Source organism: Mauremys mutica, chromosome 20 (genome assembly GCF_020497125.1).
Source record: "Mauremys mutica isolate MM-2020 ecotype Southern chromosome 20, ASM2049712v1, whole genome shotgun sequence".
NCBI classification, from domain to species: Eukaryota; Metazoa; Chordata; order Testudines; family Geoemydidae; genus Mauremys; species Mauremys mutica.
In genome coordinates, this window is record NC_059091.1 from 24,353,149 (window position 1) to 24,371,458 (window position 18,310).

An 18,310-nucleotide genomic window follows, 5' to 3' on the forward strand; every position below is an offset into this window, starting at 1 on the left:
AAGGACCGGATTTGTTTAAAACAAATCAGAATAAGTTCATTTGGACTAATCAATACTGCTTAACTTGCAGTGTAAACTGACAGACTAATGCGGAAGCGATTTGCCAAAGAGTTCCCCCCCGGTTATCTATGCTTGTGGTACATGTTCTTGATTAGCTGCACGCTGAAATGACAGTACTAATGCCAAATTACACAAAGCAAGCCTCCTAGCTCATTTGCCACTTACACAGCAGCTTTCAGCTCCTGAGCAGCACATTTTCTTTCCAGCAGTTTACAAAAACCTCCCACGCCACCTTGTTCCAGGAGCATTTAAGAGAGCCAGAGCTGTTCCCTACATATTCATAAACTTGTTAAGTGGCAAGACTACAAGGGTCTCGAACACTGACAGACATTCAAACAGACTTGCACTTTTTCTGATCTGCTGTGTATATTGAAAGAAGCATTTGCCAAGAGTACTAGACTTGTTACCCAAATGGAAGAGCAAACTTCAAACATCCCCGAGCCCATATCCGTAAGGGAACAGCTGGTGTTTTGCATTATGGAGCAACAAGCTGTTCAGCTCCCCACTGTACCTGTTTTTGAGAAGATTAGCTGAAGAATAAGAGGACGTCGGGTGACAATTCCAGACCCACGGGGAAGAAAGTCTCTGTAAGGAAATAAAAGAGATGGAGTTACTCACAATGCTAAACTAAGGCATTCCCATACTACAGTGAGCAGTAGCAGACAAGCACCTTATTATTTGTATAATGGTAACTCCTAGAGACTCCATTGTGGCAAACCCCGTACGTGCTCCCGGCTCTGCTGAGCTCACAGCAAGTCAGTCGCCTTTTGTTGTACCTCAATTTCCCAAAGACATTGGGGATCTGTGGCAGAACCCAGCGCTCTAGCCCCAACACCATCCTTCCATTCAGTTTTCACCCAAGTCTCCCATATTCACAGTTCTTAGAGAAGAAAACAGGAAAGAGGCTGGAACCTCGTTACAGGAACGAGTCTCTCATTCTCCTGACTACCAGGATATAACCTCTCCCGAGGCCTCTGGAGAGGATGCTGCCAGTTTTATGCTACAGCAGAGCTGGCGTAGATAGAAGGGGCTGTATTGACATGCACATCATGCTGAAGAGACAAGCACAGCAGCACTGTCAAACAGAGGGGGGGCACAGCTCCCGTATCCTCAGGTGCCCCTTTGCCTTACAGCTTGTAAGTGGTTGATATCAAAGTTCACAGCAGAAGGGGCTGGTTTTCCAGCCACTAACATTTTAATAACGATCAGAGATCACAGGGTTGTTAGAAGTTATGTGCTCATCACGGCAAACCCAAAGACAGACAGTTTAACAAAGGAAAGAGACTCAGTCATTTTCTTTTTATTCTTGGAAGCCACACTGGCATAAGTGTCTCAAATTATTTCCCAGAAGGGCTGGATTTCTGATGAACTGCAGAAGACAAAGTGCTGGCAACACTCCTCGGACACAGACAGAACTCTTGGAGTGAGTCACCCCCACCCCTTTCTATTGGGTAGAAACTCAAGCGTGCAGAGCCATTGTGAGAGACCTACATGTTGGACTCCTCTGCCCGGAAATCGTGCTCCTCCACATCCTAGGCATGCTGCTTTGTTAGAGACAATCACTGCAGACTTAACGGCTCCAGTTCTCCTCTACAACCGCGCTGAGAACAAGAGTTAGAGCTGCTAGGGCAGGAGTGAGGGACACGTAATGCAGGTTTTCTGAGCCGTTTGTTTGTCTAGCATTCCTGGCTTCACCTGCTTTGAAACGGGAGAGAGAAACGCTGCCTAGGAAAGACTGCACTGAGAGCCTTCCCATTTGTTTCAGCCAGACAGTCATCTGGCCTTCTCCAAATCCCCCTGCAGTGGGAAGCTTTTGCCCTTCCTACTCCTATAGCTTCCATATCGCTGTGATGCGCCGCAGCTGTGCCATTTGCTCTCTCAGATAAGAGGTAAGATTAGCACATCACCACAGCGTGAAGAAGCCTGCCAGGCATCTCCGTTATTTTGCCCTTTATTTAGCTATTACACGTGAGTGACATTTGTGTACAGTTGTGTTAATTTTGCACACTAGGTGTGCAAACTGGCAAGCCTGGCACACTGGCTGCCCTCATTAGACCACAGGGTTAACAGACTATGACACAGTTTTCCTCTCAGGTCTGTTTCAAGCAGCCTGCAGACTCAAGAAGATGCCAGTGAGACCCCACTTCACATTTGCAAGGTTAGCGTCTAACAAGTCAGATGCCTGAGTTGTGCAGAATCCAACCATCATGGGTGGCTAAATGGGCGAGTGCCAAAGAGCAGGCTGGGGGCTGACACTGTTCTGCCCAGCTGGTGCCTTGTGCTGCTGCGCACCACAGCTCTGGAGCGAAGTGTGGGCCTGAAGCACGCCACACCGAGCACTGCATGGAGAACGCTGCTACACCCAGCTCAAGTACAGGTTAGCCGAACTGGGACAGCCGAGAAAATGAGCCGTCAGAGGAAGTCCAATGAACTCTTCACTCCAAGCATGTGGAATAAACAACTTCCCACGAGACTGGAAATACAGATTCCGTGGACACAACATCTGCTCCTGCAACAGCAGCGGGCGGGAACCAGCAGGAAGACGAAGTGTTTAGTCTGTCATGGAGGTCTGCTCTCCTTGGTTTATTTTCCCTTGTTCTCTGCTTTGCTTCAGTGCCACCTTCCAGCCACAATCCTCAGAATAACCCAAGATATGGAAGTCTCACACGAGTCCTTACGTGCCATTTGTTCTCTGGCTCCCAGCTCAATACACAAGATGATGTAGGCCTGTACTCCAAGCAGCCACACACCCCTTCACAAATCAGCAACTGGCTTCCTACCGCTAACTTCTACTCCAGCCCCATCTACTCCCATCTGATGGGAGGAATCTTAGACTCCTAAGATTCGAAGAGACTTCAGGAGGTCACCTAGTCCAATACCCTGCTCAAAGCAGGACCAACCCCAACTAAATCATCCCAGCCAGGGCTTTGTCAAGCCTGACCTTAAAAACCTCTAAGGATGGAGATTCCACCACCTCCCTAGGGAAACCCATTCCAGTGCTTCATCACCCTCCTAGTGAAATAGTGTTTCCTAATAAACAACCGAGACCTCCCCCACTGCAACTTGAAACCATTGCTCCTTGTTCTGTCATCTGCCACCACTGAGAACAGCCGAGCTCCATCCTCTTTGGAACCCCCTTCAGGTAGTTGAAGGCTGCTATCAAATCCCCCCTCACTCTTCTCTTCTGCAGATTAAAGAAGCCCAGTTCCCTCAGCCTCTCCCTGTAAGTCATGTGCCCCAGCCCCCTATTATTTTCAGTGCCCTCCACTAGACAGTGTCTCTCTCCCTCTCCCACATCCTTTTTGTAGTGGGAGGCCCAAAACTAGATGCAAAACTCCAGATGTGGCCTCACCAGTGCTGGATAGAGGGGAATAATCACTTCCCTCGATCTGCTGGCAGTGCTCCTACTAAAGCAGCCCAAGTTGCCAAGAAGGCTAATGGCATAAAGGGCCCACTGCTGACTCATATCCAGCTTCTCATCCACTGTAATCCCCAGGTCCTTTTCTGCAGAACTGCTGCTTAGCCTGTTGGCCCCAGCCTGTAGCAGTGCATGGGATTCTTCCTTCCTAAGTGCAGGACTCTGCACTTGTCCTTATTGAACCTCAGATTTCTGTTGGCCCAATCCTCCAATTTGTCTAGGTCACTCTGGACCCTATCCCTACCCTCCAGCGTATCTACCTCTCCCCCCAGCTTAGTGTCATACACGAACTTGCTGAGGGTGCAATCCATCCCATCATCCACATCATTAATAAAGATGTTGAACAAAGCCAGCCCCAGGACCAACCCCTGGGGTACTCCGCTTGATACCAGCTGCCAACTAGACATTGAGCCGTTGATCAGTACCTGTTGAGCCCGCCAATCTAGCCAGCTTTCTATCCACCTTATAGTCCATTAACCCAATCCAGACTTTTTTAAACTTGCTAGCAAGAATGCTGTCAGACACCATATCAAAAGCTTTGCAAAAGTCAAGACACACCATGTCCACTGCTTTCCCCATATCCACAGAGCCAGTTATCTCCTCATAGAAGGCAATCAGGTTGGTCAGGCACGACTTGCCCTTGGTGAATCCATGTTGACTGTCCCTGATCACCTTCCTCTCCTCCAAGTGCTTCAAATGGATTCCTTGAGGACCTGCTCCATGATTTTTCCAGGGACTGAGGTGAGGGTGACCGGTCTGTAGTTCCCCAGATTCTCCTCCTTCCCTTTTTTAAAGATGGGCACTACAGTTGCCTTTTCCAATCATCCAGGACCTCCCCCAATCGCCACGAGTTTTCAAAGATAAATTGTCAATGACTCTGCAATCACAGCAGCCAATTCCCACAGCACCCTTGGATGCATTAGATCTGGACCCATTGACTTGTGCATGTTCAGCTTTTCTAAATAGTCCTGAACCTGTTCCTTCACCACTGAGGGCTGCTCACCTCCTCCACATACTGTGTTGTCCAGGACATCACAGACCAGGTCAGCTCCCACACTGAAGACCAAGGCCAAAAAAAGCATTGAGCACTTCAGCTTTTTCCACATCATCATGTCACTAGGTTGCCTCCCCCATTCATTAAGTGCCCCACACTTTCCCTGACCTTTTTCTTGTTGCTAATATACCTGTAGAAACGCTTCTTGTTGTCCTTCACATCCCTTGCTAGCTGCAACTCCAGTTGTGTTTTGGCTTTCCTGATTACACCCCTGCATGCTCAAGCAATATTTTTATACTCCTCCCTAGTCATCTGTCCAAGTTTCCACTTCTTGTAAACTTCCTTTTTGTATTTAAGCTCACTGAAGATTTCACTGTTAAGCCAAGCTGGTCGCCTGCCATATTTGCTATTCTTTCTGCACATCGAGATGGTTTGTTCCTGCGCCCTTAATAAGGTTTTTTTAAAATACAGCCAGCTCTCCTGGACTCCTTTCCCCCTCATATTAGCCTCCCAGGGGATCCTGCCCTTCAGTTCCCTAAGGGAGTCAAAGTCTGCTTTTCTGAAGTCCAGGGTCTGTATTATATTACTCTCCTTCCTTCCTTTTGTGAGGATCCTGAACTCAACCATCTCATGGTCACTGCTAGAGACCTGACCGGTTTGTTAAAACCCATCTTAAATATGGGTGAGAAAATAAGACCACGTCTCTCAATAACCTATTCCCTGTTCTGTTTGCCTCTCGCCCTTTCACCAGGATCTGCTGGAATTACATTATACTGTCCAGTTCAGGGCCTGATCTCAAAACATGACGCACTTCCACGGCACTTCTGTCCCCAGGTTATTGGGGCCCTACAGCCCCAAGGTACATCAGTGAGAACATTCTGTTCAGAAGGAGCGTGAACGTGGCTGCTGGCATCCAGATCTGCATCAGCAGAAGCCATTTCAAGTACCATTTTAAAACGGTTTGGAACTGCAGTGGCATGTTCTCTGTCTGGGCCCAGAGCGCACAGAGATGATTGAAGTACCAGTATCGGTCATGGGGCTGCTTGGACCAACCCTTGGAGTTATAACTAGTTTTTCTGGCATTTATCTCTAAGGATGTTCTGGTCCATTTTTCTAATTAGGAAGTGAATGTTCTTTTTAAAAGGGTGTTTTCCTGGTGGGTTCAATGTCTGGGCCCCATCAACAGTGGCTGGGCGAGCTGAATTAGAAGCAGTGTAGAGGAAGCCTTGAAATACAATTCTAGAAACCTTAGGTTCTGTCCACACCATGATTAAATCATGCTATGAACTAAACGGGAGAGGCTAGGATGGCCCAGAACCACCTTAAGGCCTGTGCACTACTTGCCCAGTTAATAAGTTGGGGCACAGGGAAGGCCCAAGATAAAAGTACAGGCTACTTCTCCTGGCGGGGGCGGGGGAGAAATAGCCAGCTTGCACTTCTGTGTTCTGTAACTAGGAGACCAAAAGGTTTCTTGTAACCCATGTTTGTTTTCTTTTTCTAAAAGGTGACCCCTGAGCAGGCTGCATAATCCAGCCTCAACTCAGAGTCACCCAAGTTCTCCAGGGCAACCTTCTGAGATTTCATGGGGGGCTTTATCTTTACAAAGCCTCCCCGTTTCGTGACATTTGCCTTCAGTGCCCATGGAACTGACTTCCCTCCCCTACATAACAGAGGTTCACTTTGAGCTCTATTTTAAGATCCTTTGTGCATGGACCTTGCTCTTTTAGACTGTAGAGCGGCACGCACACCCCATTCTCTATAAACGGTTAACTCTTTACAATCCCAGAGTCATCTGTTACAGTGCAGCAAAGCAGAGGCTAAACGAGCTGCACGTCCCTGGATTTTTGTCTAGCCTTCCCTCGGGTTGACTAGCACCAGTACACACACGACTTTACACTTTACAATACTTAGTGCTCACAACCCCAGTGACAAGGGAAGTGGGACCGCAGTGCAGTTGCACTGTGAGTCAAGGGCAGAGGCAGGAAACAGAACCCAGATTCCTGCTGCATGTTCATTTCACACAGGGCTAAAGGAATCAGGCCAAACAGCACAAACTTGTTTGCCCTCAAGTCCCAGGGTCAAAGGTGAACACGGTTTGTTCCTGCAGGAGACTGCAGGGCGACGTACTATTTGAATGTAAAGCTACAAGGGAGATTACGTGTCCGCTGTTTAACAAGAGATTACTTTATTGAGAGGGAGAGGGAACGCCTATGCGGCAAATGAGGCATGGGCCAACCTTTGTGTGGTACTGAAGCCAGTCCGTTCCCAAGTGGTGTCCATGAATGGCAGGGTGTGGGCGTTTTACAACTGAAGGGCGTTGCCACATTCACTTCGGGTCAGGCACCCTTATCTTGTGGGCAGCATAAATGGGAGTCTTCTTATCCATGAGAAACTTTGGTTCAGGAGACGCGTCAAAGGGGACTAGGACCCTACGCAAAGGTCCTTTCCCCATTTCAAATGGCTCAGTTGTACACAGTGAGGCAGGAACTGGAATGGCCAGTTCTGGGAGAGCTATTGGCAGCCAGGGGTCGAGCATGTGAAAAGTGTATTCCAAAAGCAAACGGAAGTTGGTTCAAGAAAAGACTCACCTTGTCTTTTGTGTGCTATGGCAGTGTCTTGAAGACTTCCTTTTTTGCTGCTCTGCACCTGCTAACCTGCCTCCAGCTTACCCATTAGCAGCCAATCTAGCTTACTTAGCTAGACTGAAAGGGCAGAGGTCCACTTTCTGAAGCGAGCAGGATGCCATTTAATACCCTTCTGTTACTTGCACCATCTCCATTAGCAAAGGCCCTTCAAGTCAGCTCCCTAGCCTCAAGTCTCTTTGTATTTCACCACTTGGAAGGTCTTGCTTGCACTTGTCAGGCTCATGGCTCTGTGGCTTCCCTGCACTGGTCTCCTTCTATTAGAGGTTAAATCTTCCTGGAATGCTGTTCATCTTGGCAGATTCTTCCTAAGGGCTCCAAGCCTGCTCTTCCTCAAACAAAGCAAAGAGGGGCTTCCTCCTCCACCCCCCACAATGGCAGACTTGCTGGGTGGCTTTGGACAAGTCACTTTACCTCTACGACTCTGATCACACCCAAAGGCCCCAGTCAGGACTGGCCCTGTTGTACCGCGTGTGGTACAAACACAGACAGAACTCACTCTACAGCTGGGATAACACATCCCTCCCAAAGGGGGAGGGGAGGGATCTCATTAATATCTGTAAAGTGCTTGGAGAGCCTCAGCTAGCAGTTGCTCAGACTTAGAACGAAGTTCATAAAGCCATATCCTGGCCAGAGGAACGGATGGCTAGATATGGTGGGAACAGTCTAACATGCTCGAGATGGAAGCGCGTCACTGAAAGGTGCTCACTTTATTCTTAGTTACTTCACTCTTCTCTGTGGCTCTCTCTCAAACCTGCTTGTTCCTCTGCCATGGATACTCCAAGTTCTATTTTTCCTCATGCACCTGAGATCACAGGTTACCATTCACTACTTCCCTGGCCTAGTAGTAAAATCTTGAGCCATTTGGACAGAGCCATAATTCAGATGCACCGAGCTGCATCTCAATGGGCTCACTAAAATCCAGCGAGACAACTCGCACTACACACGCTATTGATTTCAGATCGTTTGTTAGTATTACTACCCAGCAACTTGACATAAGAACTGGTCATTTGTATCTTTATCCTACCCTGAAACATGAACTTTCCATCTAACAGAAGCTGTAATATTCTATCAGCATGTTCTGGAAGTTGTGTTTCTCTCTACCTTAGGCTAGATTTATGAATACAGATTTGTTGCCTGTCTGATCCATTTCCTCCAAAGCTCACTGCTATTGCTCCAACATTTCACAATTAATGGTGGACTGCAAGTGTTCTACTAGAGATTGCAGGATGCAGGCAGGGGTGAGGACAGAGCTGTTCAGAAGCACAACTGCTGCTGCATTTCACCAGAATTGAGATATTTAAAGTTGCTGAGAAACCTCATCTGCATCCTTCCTGGTTTCATTAATGTTTTATTTACAACCACTAACAGTATTGATAACATGTTATGAACAAGATATAATGGCCACATTGACAATACAGTCGAGGAACCAAATGTCAATGCACAGACCTCCCAACTGTGTGGCTCACAATGACTCCATTGTGATCCTCGGGCCCAGTGAGCCAAGGACCCACTACAAGTCAATGGTCAAATTTTATGTAGATTTAAATGTCTTTTACACGTCCATTTGTCAGGCTGTCACTGGCAGAGCCACTGCAGGGTCAGTGGGAGACTCAGAGCATTTAGCACATTTGTCCTGACACTATAAGGGTTCCAAAGATGGATTAGTCAATGCACATTTCGTTTGTGACATCAACAGGCTGGGTTAGAATACTGCTAGTAACGCAATTTTAATGCACCACTTTATATTTCCTCTTACGTTTCTCTCCATAAGAGGGTTGAAATGACTCATCTCTATTGAGAAGTGCATTATGATTGGCAAGAGCAGCCACTACTGTTTCCCCTTGCATCTTTTTCAGTGGGTATTAAGGGCAAAATAGCTTCACCCTGAATACATTTTAATCCCTTCATCTCATTAAAATAATTAGCGCACGTACACTGGGACCCTGAACATCTGAGCTCGGTTTCTGCTCTGCTACAGCCTCTTTACATGACCTTGGACAAGTCATTTTGTCAACGCTTCCATTTCCCCATTGGTAAAACGGGGCTCATAAACCTTCCTTTGTCTCATCTATTCAGACTGAGAATTTCAGAGCACGGGGTGTTTTCCTGTGTCTGCACTGTGATCAGCACTACGGGATCCCAATTTAATTGAGGCCTCTAGGCTCTATCACAAAACAAATATATCAAAATTGATTTTGAATAATTAACTGATGTCACAAGGATCCAAAACCCCTCACTGTGCCACCCCTCCCCCACTCTCCACCCCATTATCTTTGCCCAATAGGCTAAAGAAACCTCAAGGCTTGTGACTAACCCCAGCAGGTAATGCAAAGCATACTCCTGCTTTCTCAACAGGAAGTACTGGAGCTCAGTTGCCATTACAGCCTGGGAACACGCGCTGCTGTCAAGGGAAGCAGACCTGAAATGTTCCCTCTCATTACTGCTAGAAAGTGGCAGTTTTTCCTGGCATTTCTCAGGATTTCTCTGTGCCTAGCTAATTAAGGCAACTCTGAACTTAAGGTAGCCTGAGATGTAGTGGTGTCACTAGAGAATCTTGCCCCTTCCTCTGACGCATCTGGGGACAGGATACTGAAATTGCTCAGCCATTAATGACACTTCCTAGGCAATAATTTACAGCCCACACATTAGCTGGCCCTCCAATTTGTTACGTACGACTATTAAACCAGACCAGCATGATAGAGCAAACAAAAATCTTAAAGGGTAATTTACCAGCATCAAATATTTCCATGTATAGGCAAGAGGGTCAGTAGTTTCATAATACAAAAAGGATGGAAATTTTTGTAAACAAAGCCGGTAATGTGTTAGATGGAAACTGATCAAAATAATTCCCTGTATTACTAACATTAGCCATTACTCCAATGTGCCATGGTGAGAACCACGGAAAAGCAGACTGAAAAGCTGTTTCCAAAATAATAATGATTTCCTTTTCTCTGTTGGCATCACTCACATTTCAACTCTTCACTCAGCTCCCACAAGCTTATCAACAAACAAGACTGGACTATTTCACCCCCTTGTTTTCATGCATCAGCCCAGTGCTATTCTGTTTGGATTGCAAATATCCCCCAGAAATGTTACATAAGAACATAAGAAAGGCCGTACTGGGTCAGACCAAAGGTCCATCTAGCCCAGTATCTGTCTACCGACAGTGGCCAATGCCAGGTGCCCCAGAGGGAGTGAACCTAACAGGCAATCATCAAGTGATCTCTCTCCTGCCATCCATCTCCATCCTCTGACAAACAGAGGCTAGGGACACCACTCTTACCCATCCTGGCTAATAGCCATTTATGGACTTAGCCACCATGAATTTATCCAGTTCCCTTTTAAACATTGTTATAGTCCTAGCCTTCACAACCTCCTCAGGCAAGGAGTTCCACAAGTTGACTGTGGTAAACATTTGTATTGTTGTAACACATCGTGGTAAGCATGGCGCCACGATACAAGCAGATAGTCCCAGTCTTGAATATCTTACAACCTTAATGCTGGGTTAACTGTTTCAGGGCTATTCATCCTTTATTCTGAACCCTACTGCAAAGCAGCTGCTATAATCAACTAGCACTATTACAATTATATGTATTTAGATCTACATTCTCTTAATTTTGTCCCAAATGCTTTTCTAGTTCTGTCGTATGAAAGCAAAAAGTGGAAGTTACCATGCCACTGTTATTACCACACAGAGAGAATCTTCTTGGTCTTGTGTCTCAGAGTGTTGAAACACTACTCTGAGGACACCAAGTGAAGGCAGAATTCACCAAAGAAATAATAATTACCCTCAATTATGAACACAAGGGCCCCACTGTAATATAAAGTTAGAGATACAAGATTTGACTGGAAGATTCCAGGTTACTAAAAAAAAAAAACAACAGGATTTCACCTCACGTAAAACCTGCCTAATTCAGACATTTAATTCAGACAGTTATTGAAAGAGATTCTATAGATTTTGGTGAACCCCTATTATTCCTTGTTGAAGGCTTAAAAGCCATGAAACAAAGCTTTTTAATTATGGCGCTGCGCTTGCAGTGTCACTATAATTACAAGCTGCCAGTATATCCATTGGCAGCTTTTGAGGAGGTAATAACTTGACCATGTTGATCCCAATTGTGACAAAGCTTGGCGCAATGCATCAGCCCAGGTGCAAGTTTTGTTTTACAAAATTGGACGTCAATTGATCCAGCTGCCTTTTATAAACCTAGCAAGTAATAAAAATGGAAGCAGTGGGCTTCCAATCCCCCCTACCACAAACCTCTTTGCAAGCTGCTAACCCAGAACATGGCTCAAGCCCATGTGATAATGAAAGACCAAGCCTCAGATGCCACATCACAAGGCCCCCCAAGTCTGATCTCAAACATATGGGCACATATTGCCACCAACCTAGGGACATTTTAAATAAGTGAAAAGATTCAACTGCAGGAGCAAGACAGTGGAAAACCCCATGTGACCTAACAGAAAAAATAAAAGTATTGGTCTGAGATCGTTGTGATTAAGAGGCGAAAGCATCCAAAAACATAAGGAAAACAGCCCAGCCTGAGTCAAACAGAACACTGCTTTTTGGAAAAGAGATGAAGACAACATGACTTGTACTCAAGCCCAAGCATTACAGAGGAGGTGGGGGGTGGAATTGCAGGACAGAGTTTTAGGCACAGTCAGATACTCTACATATCAAGAAGAACCCAATACAGTATCTGCTTTAACCCAAATGGGGCCCCACTATGCTGCGTGCTTTATAGACATATTAAGAAGCCATCCTTGCCAAAAGGCCTTAAAAACAAGACTAAGGGTGGGAGGGGAACAGAGCCACAGAAAGGTAAAATGACAAAGTGACTTGCCCAAGGTCACCCGGTGGGTCAGTGGCAGAGGAAGAACTAGAACCCAGGATTCCTGACTCCCTGTTCAGTGTCTTATCCACCGGACCATGCTGCTTCCCAGTGCGCCTCACTGATCTTTATTGAAACTACCCACCATCCAATATCATGAGGCACTGCTAGAGACACAGATTCTATATACACACCCCGTTGGTTAAATTTGTAGTATATTTATAAAGAAATCCTACAAGTAGCAAGAGTCACATTAGTTACCAGCCCTTCACCACCATCCTTTAAAGCTAGGACAAGCTATAGAAAAGGCATAGATTAAACGCACAGAAAACTTAGATAACTCTAGCAAGACAAAACAGCACCTCGTAAGACCTAATTTTTGTCCTAAGAAGTGACTTTGTTCCCCGGGTCACAGGGGTTAGGCACTGTAGAAGCAGAAATTATTAAAAGCTACTATTCATCTCCAGAGATGGAGACAGATGTAAGTCAAATCTTTAAAAACCCAAAGCTCTAATGGACTCTGAAGTCCACTTGTGCAGTAGCTACCCTCTGTCACCACATTACCTTGACACCATCATCTCAGCCTCTGCCCTATCTCCCCACCTTGTCTGTCAAGCCCACTTGTTGTGTCTTGTCTTCGAATGTAAACTCTCTCTGTTTTAATCTTCCTAGATCCTGCAGCCAGATCCATGAAGGAGGGTCCCATGCAGAAGCCTAATGACTCCAATACAGGTTTATAGTTTCCAGGTCTGTGTGTGTACCGCACTAGCAACCCCAATTTGAACTGAGCCCACTGGACATTATTGCCATAGTAACAGAAGAAGACAGACTTAAAGCTGAGTCTGAGTTTTCAAAGATTAACTTGAGTAAATTAAGAGAGTCATGTTGAACACTATTAAAAAGAACAGGTTCCAGTTTCCAGAGGCCTTGTACTAAGAACTGCTCTCAGGATACCTTGTCAGCTACTTTGACATAAGACTTCCTTCCACCCCCTTCAGACACTTGTTCTCCTGTAGATCCTTGTATGATTGTTAAAAGTGTCTTGCAGGTAATGACTAAGGAATTCAAAGACACCGACATCTACCCAAACTAATCTGCAAGGTAAGTGCCAGTCAGTAACACAACAACCCAAGCTGTTCAGTTAAAGTACCACACAGAGCTTGACTCCAGATCCTGAGCTACCAATGCAAATAAAACACAGATGCACAATGCAATTAACTCTAGCAATCCAGGTTATTTTTAGACCATTGAAATAAAACACTGACCAAACCCAGCCTGACTACAGAAGACAGATGCACTCTCTTTTTCACATGATCAATTTTCAGCAGTTCCTAAAATCCACCTCTGCTCCATTTCTCAGTGGTTTGGAAAAGTATCACTGAACTGGGGACCATCACTTCAGATTACACAGTCCATGCAGTACCATAATGCAGATCCAGTGTGTTCAGGGTATACATGAAAATTTGTTTAATGTACAATCAGTAATATCAAACGGGGTGCTGGCTCCTACCACTACAAAGATTAAATAATTCCTTATGCTCCAAGGAGGAATATAAGACTGATACTAGAATAGCCCTCCATGTCAAATGGCCTACTCCGCTCATATCATGCGTCTCTAGCTGAAGGATCCCAGCAGGCATTACAAATTACTGGCCCCAATTCGGATCCCATTGACTTGAAAGGGAGATGGCTTAACCACAAGACAAACAGGAATTACCCCTCTTCTCTCTCTCTGGGGTAACATACAGCACACAAGGATAACAATGGGGGTGGAGACGGAAAGGGATCTGCCTGGGGACAGAGGCAAGAGAGTGGTACCTGGGACCTTATGAAAAGGTCTGTGGGGTCTTTAAGGAACATACAAAGTGGGCAAGACCTCGGCTTCTGCTGCAGGAGCTGGAGAGGGAGGCGGTTAAGGAAAAGTTGTCCCTTCAGCAGGCACAGGAACCACAGCAAGTGGGGCCAACATCCTCAGCCCTGCTCCCAAGGTTCAGGAGGGACTGGGGCAGGCCCAGCGTGAGCCCCACATTAAGTCACAGATAACGCCCACCCCGTCCTCCAACCAGCAGGGTGCAGGTCAGCTCGGTGTGAGCAGAATCCTGCATCTCCCACCACATACACCCGAGTCCTGCTGCCTGGGCAGGAGGGGCCAGCCCAGGGGAGTCCATGGCTCCCTGACAGGATAGGGGGAGGTGCCCCAGCCACTGGGGGGGCATCCCTGTGTCCCAGGACTGGGGGGCACCAGGCACCTAAGGGGAGGGGACGCGCCCAGGGAGGGCTCCTGCCCCCCTCCCCCCCAGGCAGGGCCCTCCTGCCACACAGGGCCCGGGATGACAGGCCAGAGCCCCCGCCTCTCAGCCAGCCCAGAACTACCACGCTCCACTGCTATTCACAGAGCGATCTACGACAGCTACGTCCACTGAGACACCCGCCCCCCTTGGACAGACCCCGGTTTAAGCCATTGGCGTAAGGACCGCGGCGCCCACGCAAGGCTCCCAGGCCAAGCGCGCTCCACCCAAGCCACCGAGAAGCGGCCCGGCTAACGCCGCCGGGGTAAACCCACCAACGCGCCCTACGCCAACTGCGCACGGCTCCGCGGGTACCAGACCACAGAGAGCGCTCCGCTAACGCAGTCGGCGTACAACCCACCCCGGCGCTATTCGCAAAGGGGGCCGAGGCGGTCTCGCGCTTAGCGCAAGGCCGCCAGAGAGATTCACAGACCCCAACTACGCCAGCAGCGTAGCACTCCGGCCATTCTAATCACACCGATGTACGGAAACGGCGTACGCACGCCCGAAGTATTCACCAACGGCGCTCCGGCGAACTACGTCGCATCCCTGCCATTGCGTGCGAAGGGAAGGGAGGGGGCAAGTTACGCAGGTTGCGTATGTCTCCCCGGAGGCCCGGGACTCACCGGCCCACGAAGTTCTCGAGCACGGAGCTCTTGCCGGCGCTCTGGCCGCCCACCACGGCGATCTGCGGCAGGTCGAGGTGGCAGCTCTGCCCGATGGAGCTGAACGCGTCCTGCAGCTTGTTCACCAGCGGGATCAGGTCCTCCATCCCCCGGTTCCCCATGGCGGCCGCGGGGCCCGGGCTCCCCGCGTCTCGGGCGGCGGCGGCTCCTCAAACGGTTCTCGGCGGCAGCGGCCAAACTTCCCCTCAGACTCTCCTCATCCGGCTCCGGCGCCACCCCCGGCTCTTCACTCCGCCCAGGCCCGTCTGCGGCGAATCCTATTGGTCGGCACGGCTGTCACCCTGTGGGTCTAACCAATAGAGAGGCCATACAGCCCGTAATTCAATCTGAGTGGGCGGTGTTTAGATGTCCTCGCCTACTTTCCGCATTACTATTGGTCTCTTATGCTGTCATTCTTTTCTTCCAACCAATGGAATTCATTCATGACCTGTCGAGGAAGGCGGTACTTTTAGATCCCGCCCAATTTTTTTTTTGGTTTCTCATTGGAGGAGAAGACTGTCGCTCTAAGAGGCACTCAAAAAAAAATCACTCTGCCCTATTCCTATTGGACAGAATTTCTGCCACTCTGCCATACCATCCAATTCGTTGCGAGAGGCGGGCTTCTCGAGAAAAGGTTGGGTACTATTTGTAGAGAAGCCCTATCTGATTCGTGATCAGAATGTCAATCAGGGTGTCCCTCGTTATTATTGGTCCCTTTGTTCCTCTTCCCTCCCCACCCGACGGAGGCGGTATTAGAGGAGATCGGGTACCGTATTGCCTGAGATGGAACGCGCTCCCCATTTAGTACCTCATTTCTCCTTATAGAAGCCCACACATATATTAGTGTATGTCGCCTTATGGAAGACACCTTTATTTTTTTTGTTACCGTATATCTCCCTATAGAAGGAAATAAGGACAATTCATGTTAACTTCTGTACCTGGAAAGATAGTGGGGCAAATAATTAAGCAATCAATGAAGGTGGCCAACCTTAAATCCACATACAAAGGTTTGGGACTGTTAATAGAGTCCCTGGCTCTACCCCTTTTCCCCAGTGATGCTCTCTGGCCATTCTCCCCTCCAGCCCAGGATGTTCATGCAGCTGCCCATCACCCTGTGTTCCGGGCACTTTCCATGTAATCAGGAGCAAAGACATTAGGAGATTTCATGGAGGTTCGGCCACTTCTCCCTTCTTGGGGGCAGGGGAGAGAAAGTTCTGGCTGGGCTTTTTGCACTGATAATTTTTTTAAAGGTTGATTTGTCTGAGGGATTTTTGCTGCTGGTGGGGTTTATTGGGTAGAAGGGGAGGGCTACTGCTGGGGTGCAGTAGGGTGACCAGATGTTCCAATATTACCAGGACCACACCACTATTAGGGGCTGTGTCTTATCTAAGAAACCTATAAACCCCACCACCCCAGCCTGATTTTTCACAGTTGCCAGCTGGTCACCCTATGCACAAGTGTCAGCGTTGGGGAGAAAAGCTTTGAAGACAAAGTTTTCCCAGCATTTCCTATCACCAGCCGACTCTGGATGGGCCTGCTCTCCTCTGGCCGTTTGCCTCACGCCAGATTCCCCGCCCCGCAACACAGCTCATGCCTGCTTCTGCCCACTAACGACTCCAGCTCAGGAAAGCATCTGCAATGAAGCCAGAAGTGCTTTCCTGCACAGGGACAGAGGTGGGCAAACTATGGCCCACGGGGCTGTCCTGCCCAGCTCCTGGCTGGCCCCCTTCCCCACAGCCTCAGCTCACCGTGCCAGTAGCATGGCTGGGCAGCACAGCTCAGATTTACCAGTGAACACAGGGTGCCTGGGCATAGGTCCCCCCCTACGAACAGGAGGCCTGAGGGCCAGGTACTCAGGCCGCTCAGCACCAATGCACCCGCCGTGGGGGGGAGGGACTGCACCGCAGGGGCATGGGAGCAGGTGGGCAGCGCAGGTGGCACCACAGTGACAGGAGCACAGGGAATGCAGCCAGAGGACTCAGCAGGAGCACCGCGCAGCCCCACAGCTGGCTGGAGAGAAGCAGCGCTTTGAAGGGGAAACCATCGCTTCTCTCTGGCTGCCCCTGCTCCTCCTGGGTCTTCTGCCCATGTTCACAAGGCCGCATGCCGAAAGGGGCTGCGGAGGAGACAGAGGAAGGGCTCGATCGCCAGAGCGTACAGCTGGCCCGAGAGGGGGCACCCCTGCCGCACTCCCTGCCCAAAGCTGACCGGCTCGGTCAGGGTCCAGTTGAGCCTGACCAGACACTCTGCGGAAGCGTGCAGCACCTGGAGAAAACCCACAAACTGGGACCCGAAGCCTAACGCTCGCAGAGTGCCCAGGAGATACCCGTGGTCCACCCTGTCGAACGCTTTCTCCTGATCCAGGGACAGGAGGGCGAACGACAGACCATCCCTGCACTAAAGCTGGGCAGGAAGCTTTCCAGGCAGGCATGTATTTGCAAGAGTTTGAATCAAAATGGCTGCACCCCCAACAAAAAACCTCAGTGGGAGTCAGGCCAAACGTTTTGTTTCTCAGCTGCTTAGTTAGATTTCAAAGCAAAATGTTGCTCCAAACAGGTGTTGGTTATTTAAAGAAAAAATAACCAAACAAAATGGACAATTGCAAACTTTCTCCAACAGTCAGGAGATTCATCCAAAGCAGCCCTGGGTCATGAACAGTTTTGAGGAATCAGTTTCCCACCAAAAAAAAAAAAAGGATTCCCAATCTGTTTCCCTCAGTAACACCCTCTCTGGCTGGAGCAGTTCACCCATGGGCTCTGGGAACATCAGAAGCACTCGGCCGTGCCAGGGCCTCACCCCTCTCCTGAGGAAGTCGGGTTTGTGTTATTGCTTGGATAACAAGGCTAGTGGGGCCTGTTATGGCACACGCCGTGTTCCTCTGCGGTGTGAGGCAAGGAGCTGGAGAATCTGGTCACTCAGGCACTGCTCCGTAGCGCTCTCCCAGCACAACTCCAGAGCTCGCAACAGATTTATTATTCATATCATAGAACCTAGAGGCCCCAACCACGACCAGGGCCCCCTTGTGCCAGGTGCTGCACAGACAGTGAGAAATAGCCCTACCCTGAAGAGCTCACAATCTAAATAGACACAGGATGGGAGGGGAAACTGAGGCAGAGTGAGTGCCCAAGGTCCCCTAACATGTCAGTGGCAAAGCTGGACTAGAACACAGATCTCCCCAGTCCCCCTAGCAGGGGAGAGAGGGGGAGGTGGCTATGACTCTCCCTTGTATTTTCTTTGGGGGTTGCTTGACCCAGACCTCCTGGTGCCAATTGGTAGAGGGCATAAGGGTCACATGACTCCAGAGTCTGGTATTTACAGAGTGTCTCGTGAGGTCTCTAATAGAAAATGTGTTAGAAAGATGGGGGGGGGAATCTTTCCTTGTACCCATGGCTGTTGGGGAGACAAGCT

At 48.6% G+C, this 18,310-nt stretch overlaps 1 protein-coding gene across 9 annotated transcripts in view; it reads right to left on the minus strand.

Annotated features, from left to right (window-relative positions):
- Positions 1-15,134, minus strand: part of DNM2 (dynamin 2) — a 61,286-nt gene extending 46,152 nt beyond the window's left edge. For 5 of the 9 annotated variants that reach the window (XM_044995024.1, XM_044995020.1, XM_044995022.1 and 2 more), the window contains exons 1-2: positions 14,864-15,134; positions 572-645 (exon numbers count right to left, since the gene is read on the minus strand). In XM_044995024.1, coding sequence (XP_044850959.1) covers positions 572-645; positions 14,864-15,024 — 235 coding nt within the window. In that variant the 5' untranslated portion in view covers positions 15,025-15,134. The remainder of the gene's footprint in view (positions 1-571; positions 646-14,863) is intronic. The other 4 variants (XM_044995021.1, XM_044995023.1, XM_044995019.1 and 1 more) reach the window with 1 other exon arrangement.
- Positions 15,135-18,310: the final 3,176 nt, after the last annotated feature.